General features: G+C 42.7%; 1 protein-coding gene across 2 annotated transcripts in view; it reads right to left on the reverse strand.

Annotated features, from left to right (window-relative positions):
• Positions 1–333: 333 nt before the first annotated feature.
• LOC123755346 (Transmembrane O-mannosyltransferase targeting cadherins 3) overlaps positions 334–15599 on the reverse strand; it is a 672781-nt gene continuing 657515 nt past the window's right edge. For both annotated transcript variants that reach the window (XM_045737885.2, XM_069327886.1), the window contains 6 exons: positions 14494–14566; positions 14047–14166; positions 12065–12217; positions 11220–11414; positions 10586–11057; positions 334–6680 (listed from right to left, as the gene is read on the reverse strand). In XM_045737885.2, the coding sequence (XP_045593841.2) occupies positions 10635–11057; positions 11220–11414; positions 12065–12217; positions 14047–14166; positions 14494–14566 (964 nt within the window). In that variant the 3' untranslated portion in view covers positions 334–6680; positions 10586–10634. The remainder of the gene's footprint in view (positions 6681–10585; positions 11058–11219; positions 11415–12064; positions 12218–14046; positions 14167–14493; positions 14567–15599) is intronic.

Genomic DNA, 15599 nt, shown 5'->3' on the forward strand with positions numbered 1-15599 from the left:
GGAGTTGGTGGTGTAAGTAATTATCAAAATGCGGCACCAAACCGGGAAGGCTATGTAGCACCATCAAATGACGCAATTATCAGAGGGCGCTAAATATCACCAAGAATTCTGGTGGTGTAGTAGAGCAGCAGGCAGTAATAATAGTAATTTGTATGGTCACGTATGTGCTAATACTAGACCAATGTGCCTGATGGGGTCCGCTATACAAGGTGGTCTTTATTGAAACTGCAGACTGAGAATTATTATATTTTCTAGTTATTTTCTTAATATTATTCTTGTTTTCTACTTGTAATGTATCAGGTCATCAGATGATTAAGGAAAATAAAATGCTACTGGAGTAGATGATCGTGTATTGGAGTACAGTATCACAGGCAGGACAGACGGGAGAGTCGTGAGGACAATGAGGACTCCGGTGCCATTACCTCATAACACCTGGGGACACCAGCGTCAGCACTCGCGTCCTGAGGGACATGCCGCTGTCTGCTGCTTTAAGCACACGACCCATCCCTACACACACACCACTCACCCCTGCACCCCAGTCTATATCACATGCTGGGATCCCACAGTTTTAACACCGTTAACTTATTCCCTGGTGTTACTCGACCCCATGCTACTGGCTAGGGGACACCGACAGTGTTGTCGCGTGGTGCAGATGTGTCTGGTGGAAGGGTGGAGCAGCAGGCACAATGGCCTTACCCTGAGCTCGCTGGCCGTCACACTCACGGTCTAGGATGTTGATCTCACCGAGGACATCACACGTCACACTCGTAGCCAAGGGTGTTGCATTTGTGACTCGTCACAAATGCGGCCAAAGGTGTGCTTATGGCCAACGGAATCATGCGCGAGGCCAAGGGTTATCACCTCTAGCACAAGCATGATGCCCATTCCCCGTCCTACCCCTCCTTTGTGACTGCAGCCAGTTACAAAGGAGGGGGCTAGGAGGCTGAGAGGAAGGATGGTCACCAAGTTTCCTCTCTTCAACATGACTTGGCTCACAGACTGGTTGATCACTGGCTTGCCATTACAGTATAAAAATTCAGAGATCACTGAAGGTATTACAAATCTTTCATTATCGTTCCAATAAACGCAAAATTAAACAACAATGAAAAACTGCCATCTACAAAGTTCATGCACAGCAATGGCTACGACTTTACTCAGATTTTATATACAACATAATCTTATATATTTATTTATATAAATGAAAATATTTTACAAAAAATCACAACCTGTTTTAAACAGGGATCACAATAAAACTTACAATAACTTAAAAATTTCATTATTCTCTTTCCGGTCTTTACCATCATGATATGGTTACAGGACAAATAAGGCAGACACAGGAGGAGAATAGACCATGATAATAGAGCTCAACATGGTAAGTCAAAATGACTGTAGTACTTAATGTTAATAACCATGGTGCCCACCAATGTTATATAGACCATGGATGATGGAAATATTAGAGGTTTGCATCTTAACCGAGGCAGGGAGGGCTCGAGTACTGTATGTGGAAGCCACACACCATAACGGTAGTACAATGGAACAAGAGACGCATGCAGACCTCTACCTTCAATTCCAAGTCCCTATGAAGGCTAAGTAACGGAGAAAAAAAAAATACTACTTTCTAAAGTAACCCAGAACCTCTGACGTCCAAGCTCCCCGTGACAACAGCCTAATGACATATATAATCCTGTAAGTATCCCGTTGAGGTGATGCCATGTATAGCAACTTAAATCAGGGCAGACCAGAGGGCTGCACTCAAATTATTCCAGGTCTCCCTACACACACCACCCATGGCTGACACCTGTGTAAGTAAAAGTGTGTTCATAGTAAGGAACAACATCCTCCTGTGTAAATAGTACTTTAGTTAACCATGTGGGGCCATTGTACATATATTGACGTAATCGACAATTAGTAGAATTTGGTACTATTCTGTTTATAATCAGGAAAATATCAAGCTTATAACCAAACAAATATCCTGGCATAGCACATAGGACGTCTTGGATGGTTAGGGTAGGGTTGTGTTTGCAACAACAAAACCTATGTACGATGGTCCACATAGTTACTATAAGTACTATCTAAACAGGACGATGGTCTGAATAAACAGAAAAGGGTAAGCAGTAAAAAAAAAAAAATTATATAAAAATAAACAAAAAATATAGAAATATAACAAAGTGGATACACAGAAATCGCGTTATTGTGATATATCAATACACAAATCAACAGAAGCCTTGATGAGGGGTTCGAGCCTATGCACTGTGTGTTCCCAGGCACACACTAGTCGACTGCATTACAACATGGTAAAATAATAGCAACCTGTGGTACACTTGCACCTACTAGGATTCCCGAGGCTTCCACTAAAGCCAAACCAAGGTTTCACACAATTCTCCGTACCAGGAAATCCCAATGTGATTTCTCTGTGTATTGAAATAGGGGCGTCAGAGGCAGACTTACTGGACGACAGAACCAGAGTGCAATGGGGGAGGGGGAAATGTGTGAAACCCTGGGTTTTGGGTTCAGTGGAAGCCTCGGGAATCCTAGTGGGTGCAAGTATACACCTGCAGGGTGTATACCTGTGTATACCCTATTTTGCAGGGTGCAAAATATACAGGGAATGTATTACCCCAGGTTGCTATTCTTTTACAGTGTCATGGTGCAGTCGATTAGAGCGATTAGATTAGAGCTATACCCTGCACATAGATTCGAATCCTCATCACGGCCCCTGTGGATTTGTTCATATAAAACATAGATAAATGAGTAATGTAATTTTTTTTTTATTTTTTTTTACAATTTAGGAAAGGTTACAACTCAGGCATGGGTTTCATGTACTATGGATTCCACAAAAAAAAATCTTAAAGAAAACTACAAAAGTGGATAGCATCTCGAAAGTCAGACTCAGGAACGATAAGAACTACTTGTGAAAGATTTCAAAGGTTAACAGAAACGCTGGAGAGGTAGTCAAGAAGAAACTTGAAGGGGGGTGAGAGGAAGGGATATACACACATGGCATCTAGGACACATTGTCTACGATTACGTGAACCACCAAGAGGAGAACTGGGAACGTGGAGTGTATGGTACATAGAAAAATATCATGGAATTTATGAAAACTTGATATACAAACATTTTTTTTTACAATACCATTTCAGACATTATCCCAAAAGGCACCGCTGAAGGTTTAAAACATCATCGTATTTCATTATGACTTTTTTTTTGTTTTGTTTTTATTTTTTTAACTTTGTACAGATCCGGAGTGTTTACCTCCATCACTGTCTCTCACCGAGGAATAGTTTTATTTAGTGACTAAAAGTTGCAGCGGTTCCCACATCCTCTCACACAAATTTAGAACTACCTTCCCTAGCCATGCAATGAAGCAGAAATGTTAAAATGGCTACTCTTCCAAGATTATTGCAAGAGAGTGTGGGAAATGTACATCATATATATTATACAGTGAAAAAATTTTTGTCACAGTAATGAAGTATATCTAGCTAGACACTATAATATACAGTCTCCAGCTAAAACTGATTTTCACTGTTTTGTCAACTAATGGATCCGACATCAAGCACCTTTCGATACGAGATGTTTTCTAAGATCAATACTATATGAAAAAGTTCTCTGCGAGTGTGATGCACAACATGTTATCACCTGTGATTTGCACCTTGACCAACTCTGCACTACTTGCAACAGCCCTGGACATTTCTGACGTCAAATGTTAAAATTAGTATTAGCTTCCATATTAATTTTTTGTAATGCATTACAGCATCTTGCGAGTTGGTGCAAGATCAGTGCAAGAATAAATCACTCAGAGGCATCACTTCTTCCCTATACCAACAAATACATAGTTGAAGGTATACAACAAAAGTACCATTCCTTACAATCACATACATCCAGAGTAGAAGGAAACATCAATAGTAGAGTTAATAAAGTGAAGAATACAAGTTTTTATAAAAGTTTTCTTATACTGTCCATTCCAGCTCAAGCTTTGAATTGCAGCGTAGTTATTTACACCTGCAGGTTGTCAACCAGTGGAGTGCATGACTTAATGGCCACACCAACCACCATACTTCGTCTTCTCCCCAATTACGTAGCCAAACTTAATCACAAAAAACGTAATCACAAAAATTAATCCAGAAATAATTAAGAGCGAGTGAGCGAGCATCAGATAGATGGAGAGAGAGACAGAGAGAGAGAGACAGAGAGAGAGAGAGAGAGAGAGAGAGAGAGAGAGAGAGAGAGAGAGAGAGAGAGAGAGAGAGAGACAGAGACAGAGACAGAGACAGAGACAGAGACAGAGACACAGAGAGACAGAGAGACAGAGAGACAGAGAGACAGAGAGAGAGAGAGAGAGAGAGAGAGAGAGAGAGAGAGAGAGAGAGAGAGAGAGAGAGAGAGAGAGAGAGACAGAGAGACAGAGAGACAGAGAGACAGAGAGACAGAGAGACAGAGAGACAGAGAGACAGAGAGACAGAGAGACAGACAGACAGACAGACAGACAGACAGACAGACACAGACAGAGACAGAGACAGAGATAGACAGAGATAGACAGAGACAGAGATAGACAGAGACAGAGACAGAGACAGAGAGAGAGAGAGAGAGAGAGAGAGAGAGAGAGAGAGAGAGAGAGAGAGAGAGAGAGAGAGAGAGAGAGAGAGAGAGAGAGAGACAGAGAGAGAGAGAGAGAGAGACAGAGACAGAGAGAGAGAGAGAGACAGACAGAGAGAGAGAGAGAGAGAGAGAGACAGAGAGAGAGAGAGAGAGACAGAGAGAGAGACAGAGAGAGAGAGACAGAGAGAGACAGAGAGAGAGACAGAGAGAGACAGAGAGAGACAGAGAGAGAGACAGAGAGAGAGAGACAGAGAGAGAGACAGAGAGAGAGACAGAGAGAGAGACAGAGAGAGAAAAAAAAGAGGGTGAGAGAGGTGTGTAGGTTTTAAACTCGTCAATACTACTGATTACGAGTGGACTAGAGCACAGCAGCAAGATGAGTGATCTCTATGAAAATTTTTATAACTAATTCATATTTGTAGTAATTAAAACTTAATTAGGCAATTGAAGGAATGCCTCAAGAAATGAGCCATCCGTCGAGGCGTATACCTATTTGTGATAGGTCAGAGATGATTCTTAAGAAATACGGCGAGTGTGAGATATGATTCTCAGAGGTTAGAGGAGGGGGAGTTTCTGGCTATTCTTACAAATGGGGATCTGATGATCTACAGCGAGGGCAGAAAGTCTTATGATTCAGAGAGATGTGTTTAGAAAACCCTCAAGTCTGTTTTATAATTAAATAAAAACAAATGGTTAATAAACCAATTCAACAAATATGTTTTCTTTGAGATTTGGTACAAAATTGGTGTAAAAAAAAAAAAAAAAAAAAAAAAAAGTATGCACTTTTTGAATGTTTATTTAGGAAGATGGAAGAAGAAATGAATCCACTGTAAAAAAAGGGAGAATTTAGTGTCCTCTGCCTGGGCCACTGAGGCTAAGCCAAACCTCGTCAATGAATCAGTCTCGCCAACGACTCCGAGAGAGAGAGAGAACCCAAATGATACTAAAAGCAACAGCCGTGATAATTACCTTAACCATACCAACATATATTTAGCAGTTGCTGATTATTTATCACATTCATAGTTAACAGAAGGAAGTACAGTATTATAATATTTATGAAGCTGAAATTGCCTCTACTTATCACTGTGTTTCTTTTTATTTTTTTTATTAATATGCCCCTTGCTACCCTTCGGCAACTCTTAATGCTTTTTATAATTGAAATATTAGGTAAAATTTGTGTGTTGACAAATGCATTTTTCACACACCAGACCCTTTATAGTGCAGTACCCAGTAAGCCAGAACCTCATACGTCTGTCAACATCAATTGCGGCACCAGATGACCAACACTGATCTGGCTTACTGGGTGCTGGACAACCCCTAGGATCTGACGTACTGGACATTGGTTATAAAGGTTACAGGGATGACTTGGCAGCGGAACACCACCTCATCGAGGTGAAGATTTCGGCAACACATTTCAAGCCATATCTCCTAGCCCAACAAGGTCCAGTTTCTCGTTTCCTAGGACGGCAGGGAGTTATGCTCGGCCTTTCCAAAACATGAATTGCTCCGGCCAGAAACAATTTTTGTATTTTTTTATATATATTTTTTTTTACACTGTGGTTCGGTTCATGCTCTTAAATCATACTGGTGCTCGCAGGACACATGCAACTTGGTTGCTCACCACTCAAATTAAGTGTTTGGAGCATGAAAGCACTTTCCCCCGATAGTAATTTCAGACACGCTGGAGGGACAATATGCCAAGTTCCACAATCTGCTCTTGTTTTCCAAGTTCCCACCCACATACTTCTATATGTATAGTGTCATGAACAAAGACCATTTCAAACCAAGGTATTCAAATATAAAGTAAAGCAGGTTTTCGTAATGGACGATTGGTTTTGTCAAAAACAAATTCATAATTTCACTTCAAGTACGTTCTCGAGAGGTTGGATTCCTGAGGATGATCCGGATTCTTGTATAGGATTGTGACTTCTGGTAATTCATGTCTGCCGCTTGTTTTGCAACGCTCCTCGACATCCTGTAGAGCTCAACATCAAAGTCCTAGACTGGGGGACAGTACTGAATGCTCGTTGACCACGCCAGTACAACCAACCACATCAGTACAGACGACCACACACCACTTACACCTGCAAATGAGAGAGTCAAGTCTTGGTGGGTATGAGGTAGAAGCTCCTGAAAAAAAAGAGGGAACAAGAGTAACAATCTCAGTGAAATGGGAATGAGCACTGCAAGATCTAGTAAGGTGGTGATGTTGGACAATAACCACACAAGTGGCATTAGTAAGGATTACCTTCATGTGGTTACATGGATTAATATCCCAACAACCCTTCTTTGATCAGGGGCCAGATTCACGAAAGCACTTATGCAAACACTTACGAACCTGTACATCTTTTCTCAATCTTTGGCGGCTTTGTTTCCAATTATTAAACAGTTAATGAGCTCCGAAGCACCAGGAGGCTGTTTATAGCAATAACAACAGTTGAATGGAAAGTTTTCATGCTTGTAAGTTGTTTAATAAATGTAACCAAAGCCGTCAAAGATTAAGGAAAGATGTACACGTTCGTAAGTGCTGGCGTAAGTGCTTTCGTGAATCTGGCCCTAGGCCTCCTGGTTGGGAGATTGGCCAACCTGACTATTAGGACACTGCTGACGTGCGAGTCACAGCTTGGTTGCTCAGGCACCCTTCAGAAAATTTAAAAAGTTCCTCTTTTAACACTAAAGAGGTTGGCTAGTTCTGACCCTTATGTTGAGAAAAGGTATTGAAGAGTCTTGGGATCTTAAAGGTTAAATAACTGTGTTAATAGCACCATTACTTTACATTTCCTTTGTAAAGACTTAAAAACACCTTTACCTTGCAGAAGGTTAGAGAGCATCATTGAAAAGTAACCATTGAGTTAGGGATGAGAAATTTCGCCTACAGGTGAGAGAAAATAAACGAGGTAGGAGATGTATTCGAGATAACCCCTTAGGGTAAATGTTGATGGGAAATTTACATTATATAGAAGGAAGGGTAAGGTACCTTCTGAAGGAATGGACAGGGTGGGGGTATATTTTACAGTAGACAGAGAGGGCCTGGTCAAAGACAGGGCCACGAGGCCATTTATTCCCAGAAGCTACACAAGGGAGGTTGAGGTAACTTTTGGAGATGGCGAGATGGGGAAAGGAAGGGTGGCAGAGTAAGGCAATATATGAAGAAGGGGGTGAAAGGGGGTAGAAACATGTAGAGAAGGGCTGGAGGTTTTAGCCAACCCCTGGGGAGGATGGTGGGGGTTTGCCTACCTCGCATTATCTTGAAGGTTATCTTGAGATGATTTCGGGGCTTAGCGTCCCCACGGTCCGGTCCTCGACCAGGCCTCCTTTTTGTCACCCTCCTCCCTCCCCAGGAAGCAGCCCAGTAAGCAGCTGTCTAACTCCCAGCTACCTATTTACTGCTAGGTGACAAGAGGCCTCAGGGTGAAAGAAACTCTGCCCATTTGTTTCTGCCTCCACCGGGAAAATAATATGCTTCTCTCATTTGACTATCACAAAACATTTAAGCAATTTATTAAAAAAATGGATTTAATGTCAAAGCATTCTACAGTACAAAGACAAATGCGATTATTCCCCTGAATCAATTTTTTTTATATAATATGCTGGAAGAGGTACCTGGCGGTACCTGGGATGTTCCCTCTCTCCCGACCCCCCCCTTCCAGCGCCTCTCCCCCTCCCACATCCACGCCCCCTCTTTTCCCACCCTTTCCCGCCCCTCCCCTCTCACCCCCATCCCCCTTTTCCCTCATCTCCCCCTCTCCCCAATCTCCCTACCCAATCCCCAACCCTCTCCCCTCTAGCCTCGAACAGACAAATTTCCATTTTATAAATATAGTACCAGGCTGCACTTGGATCGTCCCCCCCCCCCCACCTTTTCCTACACTTCACTATCTTCCCCTCAACTCCCCTCATCCCACTGAACCTTCCCCTTCATTCTCACCTTGTCTCTGGAAATTGATTAAGAAGCACTGAAACAACTGTAAGAGTCTCGAATAATATATTACAATCTAAAACTCTAGGGAAATTACACCAAACATATCACACTCGACTCCTGAAAATCGCCTGGAGATCTCTATAATTGCTTATATTTAAAGCAATCAATCTAGGTCGACTCTGACCAGTCTATGTTCATTCCATACCCCAGATCATTCCCCCTGCAAAGTTGAGATGGACTAGCCCGAAGCATCTAGCCTCCAACTTTGAACAGACAGACGTATATTCTTATAGTACACTAGGAACGTACGCTTGTCAGTGCCTGGGTTAAACTGCCCTCCCTACCTCCCTGCACCCTCCATTCTTCTCTCTTTCCTCCCCCACCATTCCCTTTCTTCCATCCCCACTCCCCACCAACGATTTCCCTTCTTCCATCCCTACTCCCCCAACTGGCCTTCAATCTCAAACACGCACACACAATTTCCGTTTATATTGAGAGGAACCTGGCAGTGCCAGGGTTTTTGTCCCCCCCCCCCCTTCCTTTTCCCCACTTTACTCTTCACTGGCTCTAGTCTGCAATTCTTACCTTGTTCTCCATGTTGGAATTTCAGTGTGCAAATTTGAGACCTGCCCTTCTGCTTTTTCCATGTATATATTGTGTGATACCTCTCTCGAATCCTTTCTAGAGAGTACATTTTGAGAGCTTTGAGATGGCCCAAATATTTTAAGAGATTTATCCTCCATGTGCACCATTGTGTTCTCTGAATTCCCACTATTTCAGAAATCTCTCTTGGTTCTGGGTGACTATCGAGCAGTACTCAAGGCAGGACAAGTAAGTGATCTGAATAGTTTGAGCATTTCGATGGGATCCCTGGATTTGGAGATTCTCAGTAATCCATCCTAACATTTGCCAACATGAGCATGTTACTTATAACAGGTCAGGTTGGCTGATTATTGCCACTCCTTGATGGGAAGCTTTAGTTTAGACACTAATATAAGAAGTACTTAGATGGCACGGGTTTTTCTATCTGGTGTTAAAGTTGTCTAGCTTGTCTTAGGTGTTTTTTGCGAGGATATCTTTTTTTTTAGCGTTTGATTGGGAAGAGTTTCAGGTTGGTAAATACACCCCACAGAGCACTTTAGGCTGGAAGCCCTGAAGGTGAAGTTGCACCAGAGACTCATCTTGACACCCCACAACCCCTCCCCTCCTTTCTGTTGTGTCAAACAGAGATCTGTAACCACAGGAGAGAAGTGGATTTGCAATAACTATTTTCGCCGTAAATAAACACCTAATTCAAATGCAGATGATGAGTCACAATAACGTGGCTTATAATTTGAAGACTAAACCATACCATGAAAATGCCGTCGTCTCCTCTTTCAGGTGTGTGGGTTAGTCGTCTTAATTCATATATTATAGATTCAAATAATAGTTTATATTATTCACAAAAACTGTATTCAATAATTGAATCATGTACACCTAACAGAAATGAACAAATGAACTAAATGCAGTACAAAATTCAAACGATGGTTTATAAAATCTGTTTACTTAAGCAGGTGGGAGGGCGAGATTACCCCCTTGGGTAGGTGGTCGGGTGAGGTTGTCTCAAGGAAAAGGTGGCATAAGATAATCTCACGAGTAAAGGAAGGTGGGGATGTTAATCTGCACCCATTGAAGAAATGAGGCCATCTTATTCAACTCTCCTTCTCAAGAATACGGTAAACTTATTCTGCTGTGATAGGGCAGCAGAATATGTTAGCCCACTGGGAAGGCTTTGTTTTAGATTTAGGTACTCAAAACGAAATGTCCAAGTAGCACGGGCTATGGTGAGCCCGTAACACTGCCTTCCCCAATGGGAAGGCAGTGGGGGGGGGGGGGTGAATTATACCAGAAGGAGAGGTAATGAGATGTACCCTCGGGAAGGAGGTTGGGGAACAAAAATAGGGAAAGTAAGTAAAAGTAACCTCGGAGAGACACAATCATCACATTGATAATCAACATGCTATAACTTAAGGGATGGTACATCAACACTAGAGAAGTCCTCATGACGATTCGTGTGAAGCTACGCACCTTCTAATGACTGTAGTACCTTTGGCATACTTGCAACACTGGCCGAGTCTTATGATATTGAATCACTCGCATCATTCTTTAGCGTCGCCTCCATCATGCGACCAGGTTGTTTCTCCATATTTTTGCTATTGCTATCACTAGTTTTTGTTATAAAAACGGTTTTTTTAGGCCTGTTGGCACTGGCCTCACTGCCACTCTCCGTGACATCACTGCCATCAGGCAAAGTGGTGGGTGCTGTCCGTTCACTTCCCCCACTAACTGCCTGTTGCTGTTGCATCTGAGAAAATTTGGCGAGGCGCGTCCTGACGATCTTCAGATGTCTGAGAATATAGTCTTCGTGAGGAGCCATAAGATGAGCCCTGTTGAGGCAGGACTCGGCGGCCAGCAGCTCTCCTCGCTCCACATACACCACACACAAGTTGTGGAGTCCCTGGACATTACCTGGATCCACTGCAAGGATTCGCTCATAGCACTGAAACAGAAATATGAAGATCGCATTAGATACATATTGGTTGAATCCCAATAAATATACATTGCAGTGTCTAGCTTACAGTAACTTCTAATCACCATACACATTAAATTTCTTACAATTTTGTTTATAAAGTATCCACGTCAGAGTTTCTGGAAAACAAACCTTCTCAGCCGCATCGAGATCTTTTATGTTGTTGATGTATATGTCTCCCAGGAGAATGAGCCCCTTGACGTGGTCCGGGTGGTGCTTCACTAGCTGGTTGAGGAAGGGTGCCGCTTCCAGAGGCCGCTGGTCGTCCGTTAGCAGCAAGGCTAAGTTGAATAGCGCCGACCGGAAGTCTTCCTTTAACTCTATGGCCTATAGAAAGTGGCACAGGGTGAGGTTCATGTTGCTTTTACATGCCTACCAATAGTGGGCAACGTGGAATTATTTAAGATGAGGCGATGAGTCACAATAACGTGGCTGAAGAATGTTGACCAGACCACACACTAGAAGGTGAAGGGACGACAACGTTTCGGTTCGTCCTGGACCATTCTCAAGTCGATTGTGGAAATCGACTCGAGAATGGTCTAGTACGGACCGAAACGTCGTCGTCCCTTCACTTTCTAGTGTGTAGTCTGGTCAATATTTATGATGAGTAACTGTGCAAGTGGCAATCATGCATGGCCTACAAGTTTTACTTCCAGGACTGTTTCAGCCTGAGCACAATACTGCATTTAATCAACGTCAGCTGAACTTGTGAAAATTATGTTGCACATCATTTTATTAATGTTTTATTGAGTAGAAAATTAAAAGTAAGGATCAACAAACATTATGAAAGGCATCCAGAATAGATGGCAAGGAACTACAGATTGCCCCGAAGGAATGCCATAAGATACCAAAAGGATGCTAAGTTATGCCAAACAATCATCAAGGATCTCCAAGATTACACCGGGAGATGCCAGATTGTGGGAGAATGCAAGATAACGTTAGGGGAATGACGTTAGGGAAATAGATGACGAATCTACCTTTCTGAACCACTTTTCTGCATTCCGATAGTCTCGATCATCCATAGCAATCATGCCGAGGTTGAAGTAGATGCGTTCATTGAGGGGGTCTCGCTGAACCAGCCTCAGTAGCCGCTGGTACGCCAGAGGCCGCAGTTCAGCGTTACCAGACTCCTGTGATGGGGAAGACCATTTTTTGAATTAGAAATACTGTGATGAGGGATCGTATTTGAGAGATACTACGATGGTGAGAAGATGAAGGTGGTGGTGTTTATGCGAAGGTAAGAGTGAAATAGGGAATGATGTAGAAGGGAGGGACAGGCATGATGTAGGACGGAGTGACAGGCATGATGGAGGACGGAGTGACAGGCATGATGTAGGACGGAGTGACAGGCATGATGGAGGATGTGGTGGTAAAGAAGAAGTGGTAATGGAGAAGGGGGGGAAGTTAGAGGACTGTGATTATACAGGTACATAAGAATCAAGGAAACTGCAGAAGACCTATTGGTCCATACGTGGCCGCTCTTATTTACAACCACCCAAAACTCATTCATATACATGTCTAGCCTACACTTGAAACAATTAGGTGATCCCACATATTTTATGTTGCCTGATAATTTGTTCCACAAAATCATCAATCCTGTTTCCATACTAGTATTTACCCAGGTCTTTCGTAAATTTACAAAATTTTATTAAATTTATATAAATTGTTTCATGCTCTATTTTGTATTTATATAGTTAATTCCTTGTTAATATTCCCTTTGTTATGCCCATTCATCCACTTCAGTTCTGTCAACCATAAGTCTGGTTTTCTAGGGAATGTAATTTAGCTTTGTTAACCTCTTCATAAATGAGGTCTCAAATTGGATTAATTTTGAAATCCTGCTCTATGTCCATTCTAGAATTCGGTGTCTGAAGCTGAAATCAACGCATAATTGTATGAAATATAGCACATAGACTGTAGAGGTTTATTTCTAGGAGAGAAAGCAATAAAACTGTTTATTCAGGTAAAAGTACATACATAAAAGATGAGTTACAGACCTAATGTTAGATTTATAGATAAGAGCTAGTACATACAATACCTAAAATCACTAATACGCACAGCATTTTGGACAGCGTTTAGGCCTCATTTTCTTTATGCAGTTAAGGTTTGGTCTCTAATACAGAAGGGGATATAAATTCACTTTAACGCATTGAGAGAAGGATGACAAAGTTAATCCCTGGAATTGGAAGCCCCCCTCCCCCCCCCCCCGGTATTCAAAAAAGGATCAAAAAGGTAATTTTCTATAGAATATAAAATATGGGATGACATATTTGAAGTATACTGTATCTTTTATCCATTTACAAAAAATGGATATTTTGAAATATATCTGCAACTCTAAGCGGGATAGAAATTAGATTTAAGAAACATCTGAGTTTAGAAACAGGGTTGTTAATTTATAGATCTAATTACATAATGGATGTGGGATCACTATATTGCTTCAAAGGTAAGATATTTCTATATTATATATATATTACATATATATAATATATATTACATATATATAATATATAGTTTTGGTGGATATAAATAGGAGCCATCTTGTATCGGCCAATAGACCTTCAGAAATGTAGAAAAACAGAACCTTAAGAAATGGTTCTTATGTTACACTGTATAACTTTCAAGGCCATATCATAATAGTAATACTTGGAAAAGGCAGAGAGGGGAGTGAGAGAGAGGGAGGGAGTGAGAGAGGGGAGAGGAGGAGGGAGGGAGTGAGAGAGAGGGAGGGAGGGAGTGAGAGAGAGGGAGGGAGGGAGGGAGGAGAGAGGGAGGGAGGAGAGAGAGAGAGAGAGGGAGGGAGGGAGTGAGAGAGGCAGTCAGCCAGGCAGGCAGCCAGGCAGGCAGCCAGGCAGGCAGCCAGGCAGGCAGGCAGCCAGGCAGGCAGCCAGGCAGTCAATCAGTCTCCTCCCAACCCCCCTACATCCCCCCCCCCCACCCAAACAGAGGGATGGAGACTGACCTGAATGAGTACGGCAGAGTTGAGGAGCGCCTGCTGGTGGTCCGGGTCCATCTCCAAGGCCTTGTCCAGGTAAGCCAGAGCCTGCTGTGCCCGCCCCTGCTCCAGTAGCACCACCCCGAGCTGCAACACAACACGTGAACCTCTTACACCTGTACCTTGCCTCTCTGGCACACCTGGCGAGAGCTCATACACTGCCTTCAACGTTAACAAGCGTAGTGGTTATGTTAATACAATGTTGCATGAAAGCAACCTTTTGCTTTCGTGCACTGTTGGACCGAAAGCAAAATAATCTTTTTGCTGGGATATCATTTAATCTTAATTGATATTTTAAAAACTTTATCACGTTTTGAAGGTTTCAATAGATGTAGATTATAAATGGTAAGACCTCACATGCTGCAATTAAGCCTCTCTCTCAAGTAGTTGTTATTGGTTATCGTAGAGACTTACGTTGTAGTAGATGTCTGGGTTGGTACTGTCGTAGAAGAGTGCTCGCTCGTAGACCTCCTGAGCCTCCTTCGTCCTGGAGGGCAAGAAAAAGTAAAATTTTAAAAATTATTATAATTTTAATAAATTTTTTTTTAATAATTTGTCTAAGTGAGGTATATTTCTTGTTGCTAAACGATTACCTTTGCTACAGTTGTGAGAGCAGTGTGTTCTATTTGTCACTACGTAAAGAATCCAACCTTTTAGCCTAACCAAGAACGTGTACACACACTAGCAACCCATCCAGCACGAGGCACAGAACACTCGAGATATCTATGAGCCGTTACCAACCAACCAACGTTACAAATACGATGTATTAGTCGAGAGGACCAGGAGTTGTGAGGGGGGGGACGCTGACAGCAATCCTTTATGATGCTACGGCTTCCAGTCCTTTACTTACAGCTAAACCTCAACTTTTAGACCCACCGAATGTCAAATGTATATTAAAACTCCTCAAAATCGAACCTTGTTACACTAGACGCCCTCGCAATATAAGAGAACACTGTATAAACATCAAAGGTCCACGGTTGTTCAACATCCTCCCTGCGAGCGTAAGAGATATTGCCGGAACAACCGTGGACATCTTCAAGAGGAAACTAGATTGTTTCCTCCAAGAAGTGCCGGACCAAACCGGGCTGTGGTGGGTATGTGGGCCTGCGGGCCACTCCAAGCAACAGCCTGGTGGACCAAACTCTCACAAGTCAAGCCTGGCCTCGGGCCGGGCTTGGGGAGTAGAAGAACTCCCAGAACCCCATCAACCAGGCATCAACCAGGTGTCAATACTCTATAGCATACCCCAGTGGAGGCTCTCTAGATCAACAATTTACCAATCTTCTTGGGGTTAAATTGAGTAATTTCGGGGCTTAGCGTCCCTGCGGCCCTGTCTTCGACCAGGCCTTTTTTTGTTAACACGCCCCCCCCCCAGGAAGCAGCCCGTAGCAGCTATCTAACTCTCAGGTCCGTATATACTGCTAGGTGAACAGGAGCATCAGGGTGAAAGAAACTCTGCCCATTTGTTTCCGCCTCCACTGGGGATCGAACCCGGAACCTCAGGACTACGAAGCCGAAGA

This window comes from Procambarus clarkii, chromosome 20 (assembly GCF_040958095.1).
Source record: "Procambarus clarkii isolate CNS0578487 chromosome 20, FALCON_Pclarkii_2.0, whole genome shotgun sequence".
NCBI lineage: Eukaryota > Metazoa > Arthropoda > Malacostraca > Decapoda > Cambaridae > Procambarus > Procambarus clarkii.